Source organism: Opisthorchis viverrini (genome assembly GCF_000715545.1).
Source record: "Opisthorchis viverrini unplaced genomic scaffold opera_v5_8, whole genome shotgun sequence".
NCBI lineage: Eukaryota > Metazoa > Platyhelminthes > Trematoda > Opisthorchiida > Opisthorchiidae > Opisthorchis > Opisthorchis viverrini.
In genome coordinates, this window is record NW_008751664.1 from 3,706,114 (window position 1) to 3,732,629 (window position 26,516).

Consider the following 26,516-nt stretch of genomic DNA (forward strand, 5'->3'; position numbering starts at 1 on the left):
CGAAATTTGTGGAGTCGCATTTGTTTGCATTTGGGAAACAGTCAATGAATATCCAGGAAAGTTTAGGAAGACGCGTTCAGGAAGAAGATGGATATTCGGTTTTTGTAAATAAGATGCATTTGAGAGTTTTACTCCCCTGTCCAATAGTCTGTAACTGTTCACTTGGTGTTTCCTAATAAATAACTCCACAGCGAGGGCCTTGTTCCTTTCACCTGTATGTTCAGTTAACCCAGATTTAGGTGTAACCTATATGCATTACAGAGGGAAATGTTAACGCACCTTGATTCAGGCCTCCATTCTGCACTAATGCCGTGGATAAAGGGGACTGCGTTTTACACTAATCACTGGCAGTCGAGTTTCCTACGTTGCGACTCATTTGGAATATGTCCAATGCTTCTGACTCATTAAGTGAGGATTCATAGTGAAAATGTGGTCCGTTTAGGAAAACTTCGGCCACACTAGCACTCTTTTCGTTATTGAGATATATCAGGGGACGATAAAGGTATCGGACACAATCTTTTTGTTAGGAGCTCTCAAATACTTTCACACAACCACGTTCCAGCCGACCGTTTGGAACAGTTGCAGACTTGTAATCACACACACACTTGTAATCGATCTCTTAATAAGATAACCATGATCAGATAATCAGTTGGTTAGTGCCACACACACACTTGTAATCGATCTCTTAATAAGATAACCATGATCAGATAATCAGTTGGTTAGTGCAAAATGGTTAAATTGTTTCGGATGACAAGCCATCTTTACTCGCATTGAACTAAATTTCAACCAAAGGCCCTCGCGTCTGATCCATCTTGACCCACCCGATGAGTTTGAGTGGGGACTATAGCACCAATATGACTGAGTGTTCCAAGATCTAACCAAATAAACATTTGATGAAATCCCGAACTCAGGGTTGGTTTACACCAGTTCCCCGGGGAGCACGATGACCACTCTTAAAAGAAAAACACTTGGTTGACCAGCTACCAAATACTTATTTTAAGATTCAGTAACTGGTGGAACCAGTGTTTTTACGCAGAAAATGAGGTTCAGCGAGAAAATGCAAAGTTCTGCGTGATTTTGATCTGTTTTTTTTCTTCAGGAAAAGTAAAAAATCAAGCCCACTCGAACTGTAGACTTATCTAGCTAAGCCGTACGAATCCTGTGACTCTATCTGTGCGCACCCAACAGTTGCGCGGCTGAAGGTCCTGACAGGAAAGATTCCACGAATATTTATTCAAGGCCTCTCAATAGGTGCACCCAAACCGGAAATTTCAGCTACACTCTTTAGCGTTCGTACACGTTGGAAAGAATGGAAACTGCTCAACACGAGCGTATTTGACTAAATCCCGAAGAATGGTTTAGACGTCCTGTTGTACTGACTGACTTACTCAATTACCCAGCGTCTCGGAAGGTGCTGATGACACTTTGGTCAAAAAAGTCTCTCGGTGTGCATAACATAAAATAGCACCATACGACCATATAGAACAGCTAGAGTTATTTGTTCAACCCTGCTCAATCACTCATTAGTGAAAGTGCGTTATTGAAAGAGAGTGCTTATCCTCTAAGACAGTTGTGAAAGGAGGAGCTAAAAGGAAAGATTATTAATAAGGTTGATGTAAAGCCTTCCAAAGCTCAAGACCGGTGTCGCCTTTACACGTCGAGCTCATCAGGTGGGTGCAATTCCCCAGTTTCCACCGCCCTCATTTTCTAAGTGATCCCAGACTGGACAGAATTCGCAAAATACTCCTATTTTCTCACTGATTTGTTCTGAAGAAAAAGAGTAAAAGAGAGAGTCGACTGGATTTGGTTGAGTCTTCCGTTAAACCCAAATGAGTGTACGAATGACAGTAGTTACGAGATAAACAGCTTTGTGTGAGAAACGAAGTACTTTCCCGATTTGAGTGACTTGAAAGAAATTGAAGAGTAACCGTTTTACTTTCTTCAAAAGGGTTTACTCAATAGGATGATGAGCAGCTGGTCGTTTGACAATTTGGTCCACGGCCCGGTGGATTTTCCAGATGAAGATGCCATTGGTAGGACACAGACTCAATGATTTCTATATCTGTCATGAGGGCCGAAATCGAGAGCAAGTATTTCCTGGAATGAACCAACAAAATAAAGAGCTGACCTTCCTAGTTTTGGTCCACACTGTTGTGGATAGAAGTATGGTATACACTAATCTGTAGCGGCTAAGATCAAAAGTGATTTCCGATTAGCGAAAACTACTACAGTCTGTCGCATAGAAATACAGGCACTTCTTGGTTTTCATTGATTATTGACGTTTACCGTTCACGCAACTGAATTTTTTGAATGCAAGCTGCTTGTAACGAAAACTATATTTGATGAATTCGATGCCTTGTACCTTTATCTACATTGGTTCTAGTCTTTCGACTACGTATCCAGTTGCAAACTACCTGCGGCGTCGGTACCTCTGTTGTACCGATCATTGGTACTTTGGAGGCGGGCTGCATCAAAGTGGAGCAGAACAATAAGTGCTGAATGTACAAATGTTCGTTCTATTGTTGAGGAGTATCATGTGTAACTAACTTTCGTCCTGAAAGCACTAGGAGGGTTTAGTTTAGGGCACTTCCTGCTATAGCCAGTCCCTTGGACTTTGTTGAGCTTTGAAGCTTTTCTTGAAGGAACACTGAAAACTCTCTGAATGCAAGCTTATGAGTAATGTATCTTCAATAATGCAACACATCACGTACAATCTCAAATGAAACATAAGGCGGTCCTTGTACAGGACATTCAGTTGAAGAATACCACGAAAGATTCTGTCGAATCTCTCGTTGAAACCGAATCGTCGCAAATATGAGTGCCTTTTGTGAACCCCTGGATCCTTAGAAAGTCTCTTGTTAATGTGGTTTGTCATGTCATAGATCATGGAACGTTTCATGTGTAGTTATATGTTTAGCCCTATTTATCCACTGTTGCGTATATTTCACCCTCCACTTGGTTTTCATAGCTGGATGATGCAAAGTAAATTAGTCGCAGTTAAAAGTACGTTTGCACCGTTGTCCCGTCGTTCAAGCTCCCAATCGAAATTCACGTCGGTTTGGTAAACGAAAGATTCTGTTGAGTCTCTCGTTGAAACCGAATCGTCGCAAATATGAGTGCCTTTTGTGAACCCCTGGATCCTTAGAAAGTCTCTTGTTAATGTGGTTTGTCATGTCATAGATCATGGAACGTTTCATGTGTAGTTATATGTTTAGCCCTATTTATCCACTGTTGCGTATATTTCACCCTCCACTTGGTTTTCATAGCTGGATGATGCAAAGTAAATTAGTCGCAGTTAAAAGTACGTTTGCACCGTTGTCCCGTCGTTCAAGCTCCCAATCGAAATTCACGTCGGTTTGGTAAATTCGATACAAACAGATAAGTCGAAACGACGAACGGTAACGGTCGATATAACCAAACGTTGGAGGATGGGATTTGCTACACTGTAGAATTGCATGTCTGGTAACTTTTGCAATATTTTTGGCGATTGCGGTTGTGATGGTACCTCTGATATAGGGTAGGAAGAGAGAAATCTAACAACTCTCTCTTTATTCATGCATACATTCTTAATTCGTCAAGCATGCACAACATGAGGTTTGTGCTTCTCCAAGCATACAAACTAGGCTAACATGACACTCTTTTCCCCTATATCTGGTGGTCCACTCTTCATGTCCTGACAGATACAGCTCAACTGACACTATGGAACACTTACTAGTCTGAAAGTAATGAGGGCATCAGAAAACAAACCGATTACTTACCGGAAAGCTGACCGGAGTTGTCGAGGTATGACCTGGTAACAGTGCGAGTGTTTAGAGCTATTGGACTGTTTGCAGAAGATGGTTCTACGTCAGCTTCGTTTTCACAATATCCCTCTTGCTGCGAGTGTGTTGCTCACTCCATACCAAGTATAGATATTGTGGAGCCAATGATCCCTAACTGTGTCGAAGTAGTAAGGAACCACTGATATGACAGTTGAGCGTGTTGCCAGCATTCCATCATTACGCGTGAGACGAACATGGATTACCTCATCTGCACAGGTGACTTTGTTCACAATTCAAGTGGCTATCGGTTTCTTCGATGCCTCAAACGCTTACATGAAATGTGTCCCAAGAGGACTGTTTGATGGGCAGAAATGCTAAAAAAATCCGGGATATTTATTGAAAGTTCCTATCCACGTCCAGATGCAGAGCAGTCAATCACTCATTTCCAATATTTTTGAGACATTCAAGTTGTTGAAGAAATGAACCCAGTTGCGAATTAATTTGGATTCATTTATAAAGAAAGCCGAATCCCAGCCAATTTCTTTGTTAAGTATGTTGTTCGGATGAATCGACTGCATTAACTAGGATGAGTACACGATCCCCAAGGTCCTGACAGTAGGGCATTATAGGGTGTTTCTATCCTACTTTGTCTTTCATTTTTCGATTTGTTCTCTGATTTTGTTTTTTGATGTCACTTAAATGGTGCTGGTGGTCTGCTTAGATTTTAGTACAAGTTTTTCTTTATATTTTCTACGTTTGCTCCGTTGTTCTAGTGGGCAACAGACCTGAACACAGATGGAGATCGTTGGTTTGAATTTTTAAGAGTAACGTTCAGATGTAGCGCCTTCTAGGTACATTTACTCATGTGCATCTTCGTTTGCGAATTACGCGACTACAAACACTTATTCAATGAAACACTGAATCAGGTTGTAAAATACGGGCAGCCAAAGATCTAAGGAGCCATATGGTTACACGCAGTTCATATTCAGTAGGCGGTAGGAACGGATGGATGAGGATAGTAGATGCTGTATTGAGAGCCGGTTCTATGACACTTAGGGACGGTGAGGTAACAGGGCTTTGGATGCGAGCATTCAGACAGTGTAAGTAGGTCGCATACAAAGATAACAGCGCAGAAGACAGTCGGTTCGTTCAGGAGGTAATAGAAACTGTCTGGAAAACGGACACCCATTGAAGCTGACACAAATTAAATATACCTGTGGTCTTTATGTAACAGCGTGGCGAAGCAGCGCGTGCCACGTGTCAAATCGGAATGTGCACTTAGGCCCGTTTAAAACAAAGTATCAATGATAACTATCGGGTTAGAGGCAACACAGACATTATACAGAAATCAGGACCGCCCCCGACGTCGAGTTGGCGTAGCGGATAGGCCGCTTGCCCCCGACGGTTTCCGAGTTCGATCCCAGGCGGTCCTTTCTTCGTCGGAGCAGACGCTTGAAAACGGTAGAGCTGACACGAAATTGCAAGAGAAAACAAAAGCTTGACGTCAATTACTGGAAATTTAACGGAGCTTAAACGAGAGCCAAACCTGAGCAACGAGCATCAAGGAAGCAGAACGGTGGTAAAATAATAAATTACGTTACTAATGAGTAGTCAGACATATAGGAAATATAACTGCCGATCGCCATTGACTCACAGGAGCGAATTGCGATTTTCTCGGCTGTGGCCGAACACATGTTGAACGGATCTTGGTAGGCACCAAGCACATGTCCATCTACCAAGGTCTTTTCAGTATGTATGTCTGGTCACAACTGAGGTCAGTGATTCGCTCACACAAACCGAGTCTTTGCACTCAGAATGTGTTCGTAGTCGTATTGAGTCTTCCATGGTCTGCTTACGTGACTGCTGGTCACCCAGCCCAATCGACCATGGACGGAAAGTTTTCACACATTTGCCCGCAGACTGCACTTTATCCTTGTCTTATTTGTACGGGTTGCTCGCTTTTAGTTTTGTAATGCCTCTATCTGTATCGATCGGATGAACAAGTGATGGCTTTCTGTATGTCATTCACAATCGAAAGGGCATATATTTGACCTCTAGTTGATTATATACAGAAGTAGCCTTGAATTAGAGGCCTCGGAAGGAAGGACAGCACAAATGTTGACACATGCAGGTTATTTAGCTGGCCTTTACTCAAAAGCACTGAAAATGGTTGCGTTGGTGATCTCCATTCAAACTGATTCTCTTGCCCGTAGCAAAGGTAATATTAGGATCAATCATGAACAATCAGCTGTTACGGCCTCTAAATAACGTACTTGAACTTTCGCATCGAGAGGGAAACGTATCACTTTGTGCTTTTCGTAATTGGAGAAAAAACTGGCATACGTCCGAACTCCATTCTTGTGACAGTCATTTTGCAAAGACGAAAAGATAATCCAAGGTGGAGCCATTGGCCTTTTTTCTCGGGTTTAAAACGGACCCGAATCAACACGGCAGGTATCAAGCTTTGAACACCTTGTAGGGTTCACCGCCGAAATAGGAAAAAGTACCAACAGGGATTGCTGGAATCACGGAAAAATGATGGCATGGCTTTTATTTCGGGTGCCTGAATAAAAGATTAACCTAGAATATTTCATGCTTTTCAGGGCTATACAAACTCCAGTCAAAGCTGACTTAGCTTTATTTGCCGCGTCGACCTTGGTCTGGTCAGGCGTATAATTGGACAAATGGGATATCTCCTACTGATATGGTAGGTATTTTGGATGGATTTTTCTTGCAGTTCATATAAGCCGTCCGCACTATATCCAGTTTGATTTGAAACACATTTAATTTCAAGCTTTCATGTCAGTGGGAGTAACCTGTTCCAATTTTCAGTATATATACCGTATATACGAGTGCCCTTAACTAAAGGGATAGCTATAGTAACTCATCCTTCTTCTAGCCTTGTGCCTTGGAACTAACGAATTGTGAACTTTACAAAGTTCACAAACGCTCTTGCTAAGCTGTTTGTTAAACTGTGTGGTCCTATTTTCAGTTGCTCTGGTAATCTTCGATTTGTTCGCGGAGCTCGGCAAATAGCTTGAAAACGTTTCGTCATTAGTCGATTGGTGAATGAGTGCTCGGGTAGATAATGTGCCACCTCTATTGGTGACGAGACTTACGCAAGCTAATTACCAAGCTCGGCGAACAGATCAATAGCCACCTAATCGAGCACAAATGAACGCACTCAAGCTGCCAATATTCCAGTATAATTGAGTGGTTTTAAATTATTACTTAACCAAGAAAAACCCTAGGCATAAAATTTTTGATAAAGTAAGCAGACTTGACTCATCATCAAGATGGTTCTTCCAGGTCATTCAATCAGCTAACAAACAGGATTTCGGTGTTTTAGCTTGTGGTTAACGTAGCCGTGCTATCTAGTAATTGGTACCATAATTTACAAGTTTATGTCACAAGGACCTCTGAAGCCTTTATTAGTTTGTTGTGAAATGACTATTTTTAGTAACAGACTGGTGTGTTCAAACATGAAAAAAGTTGAGGATGACGAACAAAGCTTCGCGCAACGTCATAATCGCAACGTATTTCGGTGAGTGGCACCGAGATGAGACATAAAATCGATAAAATGTTGCTGAACTTATATTTCTTATATGAAATGACAACAGAATGGAAGAATTAGATCAGCTGATTAGAAGCCCAAGATGAGTTAGCACAGAACACCAGCATCTTCCTTCTAGGACATGCACTTTCAAAACACCGACGTTTTCTCGTTCATGAAGTACCTTGACACATGTTGAAACTCTAGCTGTATTCGTTGAGTTGATCTGTTTTGTATGTCCGTAATGAATTTTTGCCTCATCTGGAATGAACATCTCAGTGATTTATTCCCGTACCGAGCACCCTTACTAAAAGTGGAAGATCTGTTTTTGTTAGTCAACGCCTGTCTTTCGAACTAGAATGTTTTGTTAAAATAGGTTGTTCAGCACATTGTTTTAGCCAGGCCGTAGCGGTCTGTCACGTATTATCACTATGCCTGGGTCGGCCAGACCTTAACATCGCATGCCAAATCCATCTCAGATTTAGCTTGATGTTAGTTCGTTACTACGGTGCCACACACCATGTACATGCGACACCAACCATTGGTTTGCGCATGGAGATTGGTTAACATTCATATGACAATATAACCTACTCTCTGACTGTCGTAACCAGTACACTGAATGCCTACAGCTATCTTATCCGGCCAAACGACATGAACTTTAGAACTACACGTCCGAAAACTGGTTCAACAAATGCGTCCATCGATTAGTCAATTATTGGGTAACTGGGCATTTCCTTAACATGCCTCTAACAAGTGCACTTTTTCATGGTAGAGCGGAACCAAACTAATATGCTCTAAAGCACACTGAATGCACCATCATTATTGAGCGTGATATCCGTTTTCTGCAGCCCATTACAAGCTGGTCTAGACTAAACAACAGCCACGGATCGCCCCAGTGTAACTTCGAACTGATGGACCTCGAACGACTTATTGAAATATTCACCAACTCCAGCGTTGTCTGCCTTGGAACTTCAGCTAATAATCCATATTTTACTACCATTCATTTGTTAGACCCCAAATAACAACCGGATTTAGGTGTAGATTTATCTGGTTTCTTGGCACAAAGAGGCCTGCTCAACCAAATAATTCAATAGCATGTGAGTGTGTCTGGAGGCACAATTTAACTGCGTGAGATGACGTCAATTTAATCAGCTTAGTTCAGCATATCGGGACTCATTACAGATGGCTGCTTATATAATCAATGCGCACTACTTTCTGGTTCAGCGATGCTGATAGCTCAGTTAGGTTTTACAGTGGATAGCTGCCTGCCATCTTTTATCCATATGAAACCAAGGGAAAAATTTCAGTCAGACAACGTGATGGACTCGATGGGGACCTGAATCGGGTCGATCGACTGAAGTATTTGTTGGACCAACTTCGATATAAGCCATGGGCTATGATCCAAGAGTGTACATTGTCTTGCTGCCTTCAGTAAAGTAATCATTCCCTGCAAGATCTTTTTTCTCACCTCCGTAAATACCAATAGATATCAGTCAGTAGGCTGACCAGTGTACTTATTCACAACCGTTCTGCGCTAATTTTGAAGAACGAAGCGTGTTACTTATGATGTCACAAAAGACTTTGTCGCACTAACCCCATATTAAGCAGTTGCTTTGGATGCTTTGGGATGCTTCTGAGATTAGGAAGGTTGAAGAAAGCTGGAGTTGAAAAAGTTCTTCCTGTATCAACAGGATGATTTTGAAGAATTGGGATAAGTTGCTGGCTTTAGCGATGAAAACCGTGCAAATTGTACACATGAACCGGTGAATACGGCAGCACCACGAACGAGTAAATGGTAACATGCAAAGACGCAAGATGGTTTTGTATCTATAGGCTATATATACATATTTTATATTGCCAGGTCTGTCAAGTCTATTTGCCCTTTTGGTAGGTTGTTTGAGACTCTAAACGATTACGAGAAGCGTCCCATACAAAGCCTGTTCTGGTCTTAATATTACCTTAAGAAGCGAAAGTAAGGAAGCGAAAGGAAGGAAAATAAGGAAGGAGAGATCGGACTGGGACCATGTTGGTATACAGTCTAGTCTGTCACCATTTGGAGTAAGTTCGTCTCAGAGGAGCAGGGTAAATGAATAGTTGGTTGACCTCAGTCGGTTGAGCTCTGCCTGACTGAATAGTGTAGGAAATGAGAACGGTCTTGCCGATTTCGAATGGAAGAGTCAAATATGTAGGATAAGAATAATAGCTACATTTGATGTTAAAATGGCATTCAACTTGATAAACAGTTTAAGCTTGCTTCGCATAATTTACAGGAGCCTATTAATGCACATATTCAGGGGATCTTCCGACATTCCTCTTCCGCAAAAGTGAACGATACTGGCATCTAGTGAGCACTTTCTCCAGAGCCGCTCACACAACCTTAGTGAACTTACTCATGATGTTTCACGAAAATATTTGAATTTTACTTGAATTATTTCCCTAGACTAGCTGCTTCTAACATCCCAGAAGGTGACTAGAATTGAATGGTCGTCGCTTCAATTCCAGTAAGACCATCAACTAGAGATTTGAAAAGCAAACCGCACATCGCATTTTAAACACACAGCCACTCCCACCCTATAATGACACCATTTTTACGGATAACACTATCGTTGCCATGGTCACCACTGTCCGTAACAGTAATACGTACTGACGCCTAACTTATACAAGTGTGAGGAAAAAAGCCTCTGGGATAGCTGCAAAGAAAAAGGGAATCTAGGAAATTAGTGTGACGAGAGAAGAAAGCCATTGAGAATAAGGACTCTAGAACCTTGGGTAGCACTGCAGCAAACACACTTGGGTATCATACTGAAGTAAGACGGTATCAGCAGGGTTGACTCAACTTCCTTTGCGATGGAAGCCCAGTGAACAACTGTGAACAAAACTTTAGCTAGGAAGTCCTCCTAGGAAATGACAGCACACGCGGCACTGAGAATTGTTGTGTGACATACCCTGCAAAGTTTCCAAATACATGAAAGCAGGATCTTATGGTCTCCAAACACGAAGGTGTAAAGATCTGGCTGCACTCAGTCTAACTGCAGCTGATTTCAGTTCTAAGTGACGGAGAAACCGCTACGAAGAGATTGTATCTGACTGAGGCCTGTGTCCTTTCATAACTCACTGAGCTATGCCGGAGAGTGCACATTTGACATTCACAGACATTCTCACACCACGCTGGTATCCTTCTCCTCTAGGTCAGGAGTTGGAAACGGTGTAATAGTTGTATTCTGGCTTAAAAGCTTGGAAGACAAACGGCTATCTTGCTTACTGCGTCGGTTCGGTGGCTGACGAGACACAAGTAGCGTGGTCGATTCCTTTGCGGATGTTACTGATGCATTTAGAACTTTAGATGAAAACAATTTGACACTGATCTTGACAGTTTCAATAGCGTAGGACGAGCCAATTCATTTGCTACTGGGCTATTCAGTAGACAGTAATGGCTGGTGAGAGGTACGGGTGTGGGTGTCAAATCAATCAGTAAATCAATTATCGATGGTGCGCTATTCACAGCTGGCTTATTCCCTGAGATACTTGAACTGACCAAGAGGAGTTTTCCTATTTTCGTGCGCATAATTTACAGGAGCCTATTAATGCACATATTCAGGGGATCTTCCGACATTCATCTTCCGCAAAAGTGAACGATACTGGCATCTAGTGAGCACTTTCTCCAGAGCCGCTCACACAACCTTAGTGAACTTACTGATGATGTTTCACGAAAATATTTGAATTTTACTTGAATTATTTCCCTAGACTAGCTGCTTCTAACATCCCAGAAGGTGACTAGAATTGAATGGTCGTCGCTTCAATTCCAGTAAGACCATCAACTAGAGATTTGAAAAGCAAACCGCACATCGCATTTTAAACACACAGCCACTCCCACCCTATAATGACACCATTTTTACGGATAACACTATCGTTGCCATGGTCACCACTGTCCGTAACAGTAATACGTACTGACGCCTAACTTATACAAGTGTGAGGAAAAAAGCCTCTGGGATAACTGCAAAGAAAAAAGGGAATCTAGGAAATTAGTGTGACGAGAGAAGAAAGCCATTGAGAATAAGGACTCTAGAACCTTGGGTAGCACTGCAGCAAACACACTTGGGTATCATACTGAAGTAAGACGGTATCAGCAGGGTTGACTCAACTTCCTTTGCGATGGAAGCCCAGTGAACAACTGTGAACAAAACTTTAGCTAGGAAGTCCTCCTAGGAAATGACAGCACACGCGGCACTGAGAATTGTTGTGTGACATACCCTGCAAAGTTTCCAAATACATGAAAGCAGGATCTTATGGTCTCCAAACACGAAGGTGTAAAGATCTGGCTGCACTCAGTCTAACTGCAGCTGATTTCAGTTCTAAGTGACGGAGAAACCGCTACGAAGAGATTGTATCTGACTGAGGCCTGTGTCCTTTCATAACTCACTGAGCTATGCCGGAGAGTGCACATTTGACATTCACAGACATTCTCACACCACGCTGGTATCCTTCTCCTCTAGGTCAGGAGTTGGAAACGGTGTAACCATCTACTCCTTAAAAATGCAGACTAATTTGACAGTCTTATGCTATTAAGCGCTGCATTGCAGTAAGGATTTTGGAAGTAGAAGCTCCGGCGCGTACTTCTTACGGTTGAGGGTACAATACAACCCAACGAAGAGTCAGGCGTTAGGTGAAAAAGAGCGTCCGCTCGGATTTATATTTACGTGGCTTTAGCAGATATGCTCAGGGAAAACCGATTTGTCGGTCATTGGTTAAGTGCTCAATTTCATGCACACTTAGTTAATTTAATGCGTCACCATGCCCTCGCAAGCTGGCAGTTAGCAGGCGGCATGTGATCAATATTGCAGGTCATGTGAAGTTGTCAATAGAATAAGCTAGAGATAACTTATTGATCACATGCAAGGAGAAATCTTGAAGGTTGGTTTCTCACATTCGTCTATTCCAAATGGAATTTTCTTACAGTTCACTGTTGAACAATCAAAGTTATTCTTATCGAAGCACTCATTTTTGAGAAACAGTCTAGAGCTTTGGTTTCTCACATTCGTCTATTCCAAATAGAATTTTCTTACAGTTCACTGTTGAACAGTCAAAGTTATTCTTATCGGAGCACTCATTTTTGAGAAACAGTCTAGAGCTTGATGAACTGTGGAATGCGCAGTGAAATTTAAACTCACTCAAGTCTTCCATGTTCCGTGCACCTCAAGCTAAATTAAAACTAACGCTTTTACAGCATACTGATTTGCAACCTTTCAATATTACTGTGAGTAGCATGAATTCAATGAGAATTTTACCGTCTGAAAAAATTGTTCCCTCACACCGTCGGAAGAGTGCACGTTAAAAGACAGTCGAAAATCTGATGTAGACCATGGGAACCGACAAGTCCAAAGTCAGTGATCTAAGGAAGAATATTTTGTTCGTTTACCGAGGCGGTGTTCGGTAATTGTAAAACTCCGGGCCATAGAAAATCAGTGTGAATTTTCAATGTGTCGAACGAATCCTTTGTAAACTGGAGGTAGCAAACTGACTTATTTATCCCATATGTGGTAAGTGTCAACGAACTAGCTTATCAGAATTATCTATGAAAATAAAATGAAAAAGTAGATTCTGCAGCCTAGAAAGACGAAACTAGTGAGAGCAGGAACCATACGATGAGTCTACAGTATTTTATCTTTACTACTGGATAGGAACTGCCACACGACATCTTGCATAAGTGGATGTGGCAATTCATAAAATCATTCTTTGCTGTTCAGCAAAGTAAGATGTGACTGTAACAAACAAATATACACATGAAGGGGCAACTAAATAAATACTCTGTCATTATTAACTAACATGATTCTTCTACCCCAAGCACCGCCATTTCTACTGGATAGACTTCTACTTTCGACAAATCAGCTATAGAAGACTACAGTCACTGTGGGTTAACTACGACTGTTCTCCTTCTATGCTAATCATCGTAATAGGATCTCAGGAGTGTAACACATTGGGAAAGGGATGTGATAGAATTTTGTGGAATGTTAATAAAAGTCGGTCGTTTACACTTACGCTTAGGCACATTGTTCCATGGCTATAACTAATGCCTGAGGACAAACACGACAAAAATACGTGTTGTTTACTTCCTTAAAAGCCAATTAAATGTATTTTGATTCTTTCGGCAGCCATAAAGTTTGCACAACTATTTAAGCTAGTGTTCACCATTGCCATCCAGACTCACAGTCTGTCTAACCTAGCGGAGTCTCTTAGCGGTGGAAATAAGAATAGTGGAAAAATTGAGGTAGGTCCAGAGTAACGCTCAAATCTGTCCGAGGACAACAGGCTTAAAAGAGTTGGTCAGTGTAGCATCAAAGAACCTGAGGCTCTGTGTTGGTTCACTTCCTTCCAAAAGCATGGAAAGATTAGTTGAATTCAGCTCTGTGTCCAGTCTCGACGAGATATCTTGCGATCGGTGATGGGACGGTGAATTTGGATAATGTTGTTTTAGGACCAGCCAGAAAACAACAAAAGTTTTGCGGACGTGACCTTTTCAGGCTTTACACCTACCCTGCTCATGTACAGACCACTGAAGGTGCAGGTGAACAGTTGAATACGACTCACAGGTTAAACGGATGTTGGTATTTCGACCTTGGTAGGGTAGTGCTTGGACAAGTGGGTAACGTGTCAACCTATCTTGGAGACCGTCTAAGTTCCAATAACGGTCAGACCAACACTTGATTCCCCCTAACGACAAATTCGAAAATAGCAGAAATGGAGGTGGAAAGCACACGTACCAACAGTCCAATGTGTTGCAGAATCTTCCAGTCGAAGTTAATATGAAGACTGCACATTGGTAACCTGAGTCAGTAAATGGAGGTGGCACACGTACCAACAGTCCAATGTGTTGCAGAATCTTCCAGTCGAAGTTAATATGAAGACTGCACATTGGTAACCTGAGTCAGTATAAGTTCTGAGCAGTTTGGTTTGATTGGAATGTCAACAACTGAGGTAAGACAAGCTTGGGATGTGATTTACTTAATCCACTATTTAATGACTTGTATGGTACATTTCAGAAAATTTAAAAAGCTGCGACAAGCGTAAAGGCTGAAAGTCCAATCGAAAGTTCATCCGCTCTGTAATTGAGCCAGGCCATTAGGACGTCTGCTTATTGGTAACAATAACATGCTTCACCGATATTTATCGTTAAGAGGCATATTTTTCGTGTTCAAACCAAGCACATCCACGCTAACCTCCATGTTAACACAATGAGTCAAGCAGCCAATCACGTGGAACCCACAAGGTCACCACACAGGTGCACCAATGTATCTCTGCACACGTGCCACAGCCGAGCGCATTTCGAGGAGCATAAAACTCTTTCATAACCGGAATATGCAATGACTTAACACCATAATATTCAGAAATAACAGTAAACAACAGAACCAAACTGAACTGGATTTTACGAAAATGGACCCTGCTCAGTAAGTACCGTTATCCTATAGCTGTGTACACAGCGTTTTGCTAGTGGTTTTCAAATCTGGAAAGACAAGTTGTGTATTGTTGGTTCACGGTGATGGTTAATGGTTTTTAAGTGAGGGAGACAGGTTCATGCAGTATGAACGACAAAGAGGGTCTAGAGTGCTGAAAACAGGTTTTGTGGATGCGATGGGGTATTCCACTTGGTATGGAGCTGGCGCACTTCCCATTCAGTGATCTTACATGTGTGTGACTGGGGCAGCTTGCTAAGTTCAAATATGTGCACTGATATGAAAGGCAAACTTTAGAGTGATCTCATTAATGATGCTAATATAATGACTGTAAAAACAATAGCTATCTATTTTTCTGAGGTATGCTGAGGGAAATTGGCTTCTTAATGAACTGAATGGACGTTCATCCCCACCTTTGAAAAGGAGTTTCTCAAAGAGTGTAGTGACCGCAGGGAAGTGAGGTGCCTTTCTGTCCATCGTCACCTAAACACTTGAACTTTTCAGGCCGCTTGGTAGACTAACTTTGATGTTTGAGACTGGTTGTTTTGTTCCTACGCTACTACAACCCATTCACACCTCGCATTGGGTTCTGCAGCGCCGTCGAAGATTGACGAAATCATGTATTCTGAACATCTGCAGAACGTTTGATTTCACTTTTGAGAAAGCTTTATAAACGCATGGAAGCACAGTTGTTGGATAAATAAGTGGTAACTTTGAGTCGGTCACGGAAATTAGAAACTATGGGCAATTTTCCTTTGCATTTGTAGTGACCGACGAAGTGAAAGAAGGATGTCCGACGCCCTATTCGCTCTCAGTTTTGACATTGAGGGTATCATGAATCAGGCAATATGGAGATGCATTGTAGTCGAATTTCCTCCATGTCAGGTGCTTAGACGAACGTGCAAAAAAGTTATAAAGGGTATTGGAAGCTGCTTTAACTGTGTGCGATTTTTTTCTTAAAGGGCCGCTAGCAGATATTACCAGACTGTTGATATATTATACCAGTAGAGTATCTCACCATTAAAGTTCTCTGTCCACGTGAACGATCACCGAGCACAGTCAGGACAGAGGAATATTTAATGACATGAAACTTCCCAAAACGTTGTGTCACATAGTCAAGACAGGGTTGTCACGCTTTACATTTCTGACAAATCTTATGCAGAGACGTTGGTGTGTGGCCGTTCCGCTCCATACTGTTTTTAACACGGGTTTAATTTAATAAACTGAGGCTGAACGCATTGCCTTAATTTTCAAAAAAATTGTGAACTTATTCCTTGAAATAAGGCATACTGGACGAAAAGGGAAAGCTAGGCCCGAAAAGCCAATGCAGCGGTGAATATTAAGCCACTTTTGGGGGTATTCAAATGAGCTCTTATCTTAGTAGTGAAGTCAATTTGTGCTGAAAAGCCGAAAAGCACCGCACAGCTGCATCTCGAAAAAATAAAGGTAGTCTCGAACGAAAATCTCAGTTCAAAATCACCAAATCTCACTGCACTATCGTCAGTAAATAAGTAGCTCAGAGAATGAAGAGTTCCACAAGATGAGCGAAACTTCCTTATGAATGGTCGCCACTCGAGGAATCAGTCGATTCGTGACCATATGACGCCTCTTCCGTGATTGAACTAGGAGTGTCCTGTCTGAGTGTGAATTAACCACGATGATGATCAGCTGTTCGCGACCAAACCATTAGGTGTTCAAACCATTAACTGAGAGGTCACAGGCTCGGGATTCTCTGGAATTTTGTGAGATGTGCACTAGTGGTGATTCGAAGTAGGGATGAATCAGCCATACAGTGATTCTCGGGTTTCGGCATAGACTGAATTAATTTACGGAAAGGATTCGTATTTACTTTGAATGACTGCTACAACCAACAATGTGGCATATAGATGAAGAAGGTCCCCTTGAGTGACCATTACCTTCATATTCTAGGGGTATTGTTACCTCATAAAGTACGAAAGGCATTAGAATAGAACAGACTATACATTTACGCGTGAAAAGAGGACTACCAGATGGGTTACAGGCAGTCAGTGAACGAAATGGAGTTCGACCCTTGATACCGCAATCTGTTATGCGTGCTTTTACACGGCGATCGTGTTAACTGGGGGTATTTCATCGTATTATGGAAGCTCTTTGCTTTTGATACCCAAACATAGGCGAACGATTCCTGAACAGCAAGCTATTATTTTGAGTAATCCTTGTTCTACTTTCCAGGTCAAATAATCTCCTACCGGAAATTTGAAACTGCCAAAATGCTGTGCTTTCTTTTCTTCACCTCTGTAGGACAGGTTTTCATTCCTCCCCATTCGGCTCAAACAATAAGTTCTCACCATATTCCCTAATTCACACGAGGTCTTTTGTCATCGATTGTACATGAATGTGGTCAAACCGCATAAACTTTTGGGCCGTGCTTTTTCCTGTACCATCTGCTTCGAACGTATTCACACAGTGCTCCTATTCGGGACAACGTTTGTCGACAAATCTTTTGGCCTATCTGAAGTATAAATGGTATCCGACGTTAAAGTTTGCGTTAGAGTACACACTGGCATTCCAGTAACCGTCATTCATTCAGGGCATTTCGTTTTCGACCAAGCACTTCGACCTCTCTTATGGGTGCTTTTATCTATCCTATGAGGCGTAATAGCTAGGTATTTATCCAACTAAACTGTCACTAGTGCTTGCTGATAGTATCGCCACCTAAGTCAATTGTGTATATTAAAACACTGAGGAGACAACGATGCACGTGGCGGAGGTGCGCTTTACATGAGGGAGGGAAATTAACCTGCTAGTGACTACGAGAAGCAAAGACAAATAAACAACCATGGTGAAGTCCGAGAGGCTGGAAAGTCAATGTCAAGTGACAACCATCGCAATTTTCGTGGGGTCTGAAGAAAGTTTCCCCAGTAAACAGTAAACGCCTCTTTGGTCCTCCGGTTTTACAAACGTACGAGTGCACAAGATGGATATGAACGGACCAGATATTCTCATTTTTCCTCGGCCTTTGTGCTTTTGCATGAGGCTTCATTTTTTTTCGCATCAGCGCCTAGGGCTATTTCGTGACTGTGTCTCACTTTCATTTGCCTCAGGCAAAACCAAACGTTATCCGGATTCAAACATGTTAGCCAAAAACATGGTGACAAACCAAATTCCTGATGCATCATTAGTTATTTAACTTCATGATCATATGACTGGTAGCGGGATTAGTCAATCGATCGATCGCGCGATCGATCCCCTTCAATGATGTTTCGTAATGTGGTTCAGCTGTTCGAACCAGCTACCAAATACTATAAATATCAGGATTTCGCCTAGAATGCTATGTAACGTGCCTCGTGCATCGAAAAGATGCCGCTGGAACTGGGAATGTTTACATTGCTTTGCTAATTAGACTGAGTATTTCAAACAGTGAATACATTTCGTAGATTTTCTTTCTTGGATCGGTACAACACGCCTCCTAATCAGGTTGCTTAAACTCAAGGGCAGTTTTGAGAGGAGTTTGTGTACAACCGCCACACGTACAGGCGTGCGGAGATGACGAATTGTGGATTATAAAGAAGGTTCTTCATGTGAGTTCAGAGGTCATATGATTGTGGTCGTGCGCATGATAGCTACTGTAATCGATTTCACGTGGAAGTTAGTAAGTGATCTGCTTAAAAAGCCCAGATCTCGAGGTTTGGCTGACTACTCAGGACCGAAAGATAAACCGTTGGATCATTACCTGGTGACTGAAATCTTAAAGTGTGGTTTTTGTTCCGGTAAGTTAACAGTTAGTTTCTCAGACTGTTACCGAAACTCTTTCGCAGGACGAAATACAAAATCAAAATAATAGTATCATGGACTCAGCTGTATTAGGCATAAAATTAGGTATATATCCCTAATTCACATCTCCTAGTTTGTTAGGAATTAATAGGGGGTTTAACTGGCCATGAGGTGAGAGACCCAATACACGGAAAAGTATGCTTAAGGACGGAGTTGTCTTCACGTTCATATCAACCGTCAAGATGTGTCAAACCAGTACCATCTAGCAATTTACATCAATACCCCCAAAGCACCTGAATGAAATCGATATCAGATCCACTCTGGAAGTCACACAAGGCTTACTAATGACACCGATAGATATCGGCTGTTAGTCAGAGGTGTGGTGACTCGACAGTATAGGCATGACGGGTAGTTAACATCTTCGATAGCTCAATCGGTATATCAAAAGTTCGGTGGCTTTAGTCTGTCCGTAGGCATGCGGTTTCTTTCGTACTGGGTTTCTTATTTCAAAAACTGGTATTTCTTGGTTAGAAAATGGCATTTTTGAGTGTACCATATGCTCATCTAATCTCCTCTCCAATGAGAGATGATCTAGATGAGCAAGAAACGACCGCTGCATGTCACACACCAAATAGATGAACACATGACATAATTGGATGTTTTTGCACCATAATTTTTCTAGCTTACACCACATGATCAGTGCCTTCCCGGTTAGACAGAGTAAAGCCGCTTCGGCCATCCTGTATAATTAGTGAATCAAAATTCTATGTAACCAGCTGGGCCTGTTCCTACATGGAAAACGGACCACGATAGAACCCATTCTAACTCCAGAGGGCGAGCATATTATCTGTGGACTGATAAGGAAATACGGGGATCAGCCGATTTAGGATTTCAAAATCTGTTGGAGTCTAGCTGGCCCTAAAAGTTTATTTCCATAAACGAAAGAACTCCTGCATAACCCACCTTTGTAACTCTTACAAAAATGCTTCTTCGTGAGAAGTACGGATTCTAGAAAATCTCATTTCTTCAGTATTAGAATAGATGACATCACTAAAACTAGAACATTTTTTGAGGAACTCTCAGTGGATCTCTTATAATTCACGGGTTCAGAATTTAGAATTCACCATGAGAATGCAACCCCTCCTCCGTGTATAAATAGGCAGAAACAATATCGTGTAATGATGAAAACGTATGATAACTAGAGCAGAATCACAAACAGGGACATAGCCTAACATATGGATCTCGGGTAATAATGAAGGAGAAATCAGTAATTTTGTTTGCGGTAAATTGTTGTGTAGGCCAAGTGTGTGTAGAATCCCAAGTCTTAGCTTAAATGCACTCATTCTAATCATTTTCAGTGGACATAAGTAGTGTTCACTTTGTCTAAACAATCACCCAAGTTATTAACGTTAGTATTTTGAATGATCTTAATTTCGACAAGTTTAGAGGCGTTCCAAAAGTGTGAGCCAAACTAGAGACAGATTATTTTTGAGTACCGTGGTTTCCGTAAACAAAACCAAGACTTAAAGTTTGTTCCATCAAGAAAATGTTCCTTCCTTGTGATCTGGTTGAGATCAAAATGAGTTTGAAAGTTCCAAAACATTTGCAGTAGTTTTACCCATTTTCTGTCAAGTAGTAGATGCATGGGATCACCTTAGTTATCCGTCCAACCTGGAAACATCTGAAAAATTCTTTAAAATCTTACGACTTTCACCTTATTTAGGATCTGACAGTGACGGATTTCCATCAGACAACAACGCAGAGCACTGAAGTAGTGTGTGTGTGTGTGTGAGTGGTCATTGACTAGATAAATGCAGTGGACGGCATGTGGTGCATGAGAATCAGATCTGCTGACAGAAATCCCTGTGAGTCTGAAAGAACCCCTTCTGAGCATAAAAAATTCCCAAAAGGGATGGGAAATCAGTTCGTTTACCAGTGTATCACCTCTGGTAATGCGGTTAACTAATAGGTGAATCAGAACTCGAGACGATTTGTGTGAGATTTACTCAAGGAAAAGTGCACATTACCCTTATATTTTTATTGAGGTAGTCTTGGGCTAAGTTCCTCCCTTAAAAATCCATATTTGTTTACATGGCATACGTCTTTATGTCTCCCAAGAAACCTCAACTAAACGGGGTATTTAGCTACGATATCTAAGTTTATCAAATGGCTTTTCAAATGACACGAGCCAGACCATCCCCCAAGAGTTCACTTTCAAGCTATAAAAGTGCAGAGGTGAAGCGTTCTTCATACAGGAATATTGACTACATTTTAGTGGAGTATAGTATACAGAGTTTACAAGAAAGGTTATAGGCTTATAGGTACATATCGATGGCACTTAAATGTAAAACATAGAGATCGGTAGATTGAGGTAGACGTATAATTTCGAGTCAAAGAAATCAGTGAATCATCTACTGCTGTTGCAAGTGGCGTGCGACGTATAGAAATGTACTTCTTCTGGGAGAAAATGCATTGTCGATGATGACGTCATATCATGTCGGTGATCTATTAGTTGTTGTAACGAATGCATTGCCAGGGACACGTTTATGGATTGCTACGTGATTGTTAACGTAGTATCAAGAAAATATGTGATGACATCATGATGTGTTGTTTGGCTGTTGTTTGATGCCACGTAGGCCATGTTGGATATCGGCCAACTAGTCTACAGTATTTGCCGAGACAAAATATATGAGTGAGAGTGAGATCGTGATAGTCGACCGGTCGCGAGCACGATGAGTCGTGAGGGTGAGGTGGTTGCTATTGTAACCAGGGCTGATAAGTTCGATTTACGCTTGGAAGCGATGAACAAACCGTGTTTTTTTTCAGCGAAACAATACCTTATTCAATGACATTTCATAAAGGTGTCAGGAAAGTGGCTCTACACCTGAAGTTCTTTCACTAATAAATACTTTGCACGGGTTTGGAACGGCTGATTAGTTCGATTTATGGTTGGAAACGATGAATAAACCGTATTTTTTTCGGCGAAAAAATACCTTATTCAATGACGTTTCATAAAGGTGTCAGGAACGTGGCTCTATACCTGAAGTTCTTCCACTAATAAATACTTTGCACGGGTTTGGAAACTCTCTTAATAACGTGGTATTTCATACATTTCACACACTTTTGTGTGTGACCAACTATTGTCTTGAAACAACCAACTAATCGGTCACCAATGAGGATACTAGTTTGTGTAGAATCCCATCTTCTGAAACCGATTGTATGGCATTGCGAGTTGTTATACGACATACTTTTACTGCACGCACTATTCCACCAAGCAATGTCACGGGCAAGTGAAATGAATGGTCGTTTCTCTGTTTTCCAGTTTCTTCTAACCGATCATTCACCTTATTGAAGCTACCTGCTTGATTCATCCATCCAATGACCTTATTTTTGGAGTAGTTTGACACTTGTGACCTATCTGGACGTTTGTCGCAATTTTGCCCTTCTGAATTTAGTTAGCTCAATGAGTAGTCGTTGACGTCTAATCTGGGTGGTGTCAATTCTGAGTTCGTTTTGTGGTATCTACTAACACTCATTATCTACTGAGGTGTACGGATATCAACAACAGGGTCCAAATTGACTGTCTGGTGAGAAGATGTACTCATGTTTGTTGTGGATTGCAACTTTTCATGTGTGATGGTAGTGAGGATGCGTAGTTTAATGCAGTCTTTATCTGCATTTTGTTTTTCCCTGTTCAGTAGTTGTAGCACAAATTGTGAGAACAATGTGTTTGACATCTGAGCCTCTGAGGTTGACTACAGACTATTTTTCAGTGGGCCTAACTAGCCAAGTTCTTTTGTCTTAGAAACGTGAGCTGGGTCGACACTGAGGTTCAATAGGCTACCACACCAGTTTTCAAACTGTCCACTTTTTCATACGAATAAGCTCTATCATGTTGCAAAGGGATTTTTGATAGGTGAATATTCGAAGCAGTTGTTTTATTTACCTGGTTTGGTTTAGCAAATGGGTATCATCTGATCACAAGCTAGCTTTTTTCAGCACTCCAATTCAAGATTTCCCTTTCGATTTCACCCCGCCATCTCAGGTCAGGAATGGGCAGATCGATGTGGCACAGTGCGAAAGTCGAGCTTCACCATCTTATCAAACTCGCGCTGCCTACCGTGAGCTGAATTTTTGTTTACATTTTTTGCCCATTTACTCTTGTTGGTAAAAAGCAACAAATAGTCCCGATTCATTCCAGTTATTCCTACTAGAATTCCAGTAAGCATTTTACAGATGCAAGCGTCAATTATGAAAACCTACTCAGCTGTGAATACCCACTGTCCTAAATAGTAGCCCATTAATTGTTTTGTAAAGACGGCCAAGGAACAACTAGCCGAAATGAGAGTAACGTGAATTAAAGTCACCCTTTCATTACTGCTGCTAGTTGGCGTTAACCACAGGTTCTAACGCATGACTGATCAAGCTCTTGTTTGTGGTGTTCTTTGAGCGGATTCCACCTTGAAATTCAGGTGGTATAGCGTTTAGAAAACCAAAGCATTTTTGTCACTCAGTAGAATGAGATGCCTGAGGGGGGTTGAAACTGATTCGGTACTCATGGTCAAAACGAATGCAAAAAAATGAGTGCTCCACTAAGCGGCAAATTTTTGTTCCATATGCAGAAAAGCAACACGGTGATCACTAGTAATATGCAAGGACTATTACGCTGTGCAATCGATGCTAATATATAAACTTCCAGAAAGAAGGGATGGTGGAACTAGAGAGCAGTAAAATTTCTCAAGCATGATTCCAAAAGACACACGGCATGAAACTCATGAATGGGGATCCGCTCGAAATGCACTGGGTAATTTTTTCATCTATGTTGTTCTTTGAGATAGTCCACTGGAATTCGCTTACTGCATGGTGAGCAACTCGGTGACGGAGAAAATGTGTCACTCAGCCATTGCGGTCTGAAGTGAACTTTGTTCTTCTCTCATTCACACGCATCCTAGTCTTACTGAATGACTGGCTATCATATAGTTGCTTTTGCATGCCATTTATTAAAAGCTTTTTCTGATTACCCGGCTTTGGAAGTTCAAAATGGATTAGAAACATTTTTGGTTGTGTAGAAAGTGGAAAACTGGTTCCAACCCTAAGTCAGGTTGTCGAATAGGTGACAGAAAAACGTGGGAATGACCGAGGTTCATGCGCCAGTTCGTCAAACAAGTTTCAACTCCAGCCATGGAAGACTTATTACGGTGAGGTGTAACCAACAAGCTTGGATTCAAGTAGAGCATAGGGTTGAAGGAAACTCGGGGACTACGCCTACCTGATGAGTCCCAAGAAGGGCGAAACCGGTCGTGGGCTGTCGAAGAGTTTTCAGCAAACTCGTGAGTGGTTTCCTTCATGAAAGCTTGTATATTGTTAGGTACTTCGGAAACAAACGTGTTTGGTGGGCACGTCAGTGGCATTTTGCGTTTATTTCCATGTGGGCATTGTCGTCTGTTCTGGTTTATTGCTTAGAAAAACTTTGACGAACTCTTTCACGCCCTGATTTCATCTATCTAGTCGGAAACAGACGTGTTTGGTGGGCACATCAGTGGCATTTTGCGTTTGTTTCCATGTGGGCATTGTGGTCTGTTCTGGTTTATTGCTTTGAAAAACTTTGACGCACTCTTTCACGCCCTGATTTCATCTATCTACTAGGCTCTGTTGAAGATTGCCAATGTTGCTTCTCTGAAGTATGACCAAAGGTTGGACTTCGAGTCTTAAAATTTTTAAGGACAAACTTTTAAAAATGATTTGACCAATTCCACCACGTGTTGGATTGTCCATTTTTTGTTCACCTCGCATATGGTTCATGGCGATTGCTGCTGGTAACAGGCGGTAGACATCTGTTGAATAGAAACATGACTTCATGTTCATGTGATGATTATGTAACAGCTACACCAATGGCCAAGGCACGTCCAACGTGGGAGAGAGAACAGACGGCGGTGATCGGGCTGCCAAATTGCAAAACTTGCCCCAGTATTCGTTTTTTTGTGAATATCAAGTTTCAGTAAATATGGATTGCGGAGAGAATTACTTTCGAAAACGTACCAGCAAAGGGGTTCTGTTTTTCTCTTGGGTTGCAGATCCTCATAGAGAAAACGGCACGTGCTCTACTGTTTAGAAGACAGGTGTAAACACAAAATACCCTGAGACATCTCCGCGCCCCAGACCATAATGTTTACTTTCGAAGACGTATCACTACGGTGATAAAAACGTTTTTGGCCTAAAGTAATTTCTCCAAAACCATTTGTTTCACACTGTGTCTTCTATGAGTCCGCTGAGTTTGGGTTGATCAGTCCAAGTAAGGTCAAAAATGCTAATGTGACCGAGCTTTCCGAGGCTCGATGGTATCTGACGGACTTTCGTGTTGATTACTTGGCGAATATTAGGTTTTACGCGGGGACGGACGTCTACTGAGGCTAACTGACTATCCAGTAGCTACCACTGGGTAGTGCGATAAGGCTGGAAGCATTTGCGCTTTGGGTTTTTGGATTCAGTCAAATCTACGCTCTGAAAATATAACATGCATTCAGGTAGTTTATTTAGCTTATCACAAAATGCTGGAGGAAGTACACTGCGTTTGCACTGATTCGAACAGTACCCAAAGCAAAATTTTTGCAGTGCTACTGATAAACCCAAAAGCGCACAAATATCTTCTAAGGTGGAGACATTTATTCAAGTATTTTAATAGGAATTCAATGCATTGCTGCGCTTATGTGAGGAAAGTGTCTAGAAATTAATCATTTTAAACAATGCACTTTCGTTATTGTAACCAAGATATTGACTTAAATCTAGTGACGATCCTGAGTAAACGATCATTTTGACTGCAAATGAATGATCTATTTACCATTTGTTATGATTTGGCCTCCATTGGCTTTGATGTAACAAGCCTAGCTGGATTGGCTAAACGCGTTAATCGCTCCCCAACTATGTGTAACGAAGCACCCAAATGAGTAACCACCTACGTCTTGTATGTGTGTGGCTGTGATGCAATTTACTTCGCTGCTTTTGTTAATATTATTACCTTCTATGAACATTCAGGATTTTGGTTAAAAAACAGTAACCAGTTCTACCTAAGGACATTTTTTATTTTTCTGCGTGGAGGACCGTTAATTTTTGTTGAACCTAATTGGCTTGATACAACGAGCTTGCCAGTCAGGATTCTTTGGCTTTCATGTCCTGCCTACGGTCTACAAAACTGCTGAAACATTGTGGAATGTATTATTTTCACAAAGTTTTGTAAATTCTTCACTGCACAGTGCACATCCGTTTTTCAGCTGGTGATCACTGGTTTAGCCGAGTCTTCATGTAACATAATCAGCACCACGTTAAAAGCCCGAGGGTGCTATGAGAATGAATCTAAATTCTAGTATGCACACCAGCTGGAATGCACGACGATTCAGTGTTTTGCGATGACTCTTTTCGTTTGCCGGAGTAAAAAACGATGCCCTGGATCTAACCGCATAAGATCAGGAAAGTAGTTATGATGTCTGATTTTCCAGAAATATTTAAAAATATCAGGAGCGACAGAGATACCATGCGAAATGAGTATAAGAGTAACCATTACCTACTTATTTTGGAGCTGATTATAGAACCGTCCGTTGACTGCACAAAATAGGACACGCCTATTAGGCGTAGCGTTTGTGATAAACTCCAAAATATCAGTCCGATTTCCTATTCATGCGACCAACCGTACACTTTACGTCCCAATATGTTTACGATGAGGCCAATCTAAGAACTTGATGTTCGGAAAAATGACTCAGATTACGCTGCTCTAAGTCACATCACAAAATCACTCTGTTTAGTTATACAACAATCTCGGTTCTTTTGTGCTAAAATATGCTGCCAGTGAACTTAAGAAGGAAGTAATATCGGTACTGTTTTGGAATATTGGTAGCTCGGGTATATTGGTTGGTAATTGATCAGGTGGCTGTTGATCTGTTCACCGAGCTTGGCAATTGATTTGCAAACGTTTCGTCACCATTCGAGGAGACATCTTCAGGGCGCTGG

At 41.5% G+C, this 26,516-nt stretch overlaps 2 protein-coding genes across 2 annotated transcripts in view; one reads left to right on the plus strand and one right to left on the minus strand.

Moving 5' to 3' along the window:
• Positions 1–26,516, minus strand: part of T265_00830 (hypothetical protein) — a gene marked incomplete at both ends in the record, with an annotated part of 54,033 nt that overhangs the window by 18,524 nt on the left and 8,993 nt on the right. Inside the window, 3 exons of the mRNA XM_009164702.1 lie at positions 2,415–2,465; positions 3,306–3,507; positions 5,098–5,228. Coding sequence (XP_009162966.1) covers positions 2,415–2,465; positions 3,306–3,507; positions 5,098–5,228 — 384 coding nt within the window. The remainder of the gene's footprint in view (positions 1–2,414; positions 2,466–3,305; positions 3,508–5,097; positions 5,229–26,516) is intronic.
• The window catches only part of T265_00831 (hypothetical protein), a gene marked incomplete at both ends in the record, with an annotated part of 83,376 nt that overhangs the window by 13,315 nt on the left and 43,545 nt on the right, over positions 1–26,516 (plus strand). Inside the window, one exon of the mRNA XM_009164703.1 lies at positions 22,561–22,636. Within this exon, the coding sequence (XP_009162967.1) occupies positions 22,568–22,636 (69 nt within the window). The remainder of the gene's footprint in view (positions 1–22,560; positions 22,637–26,516) is intronic.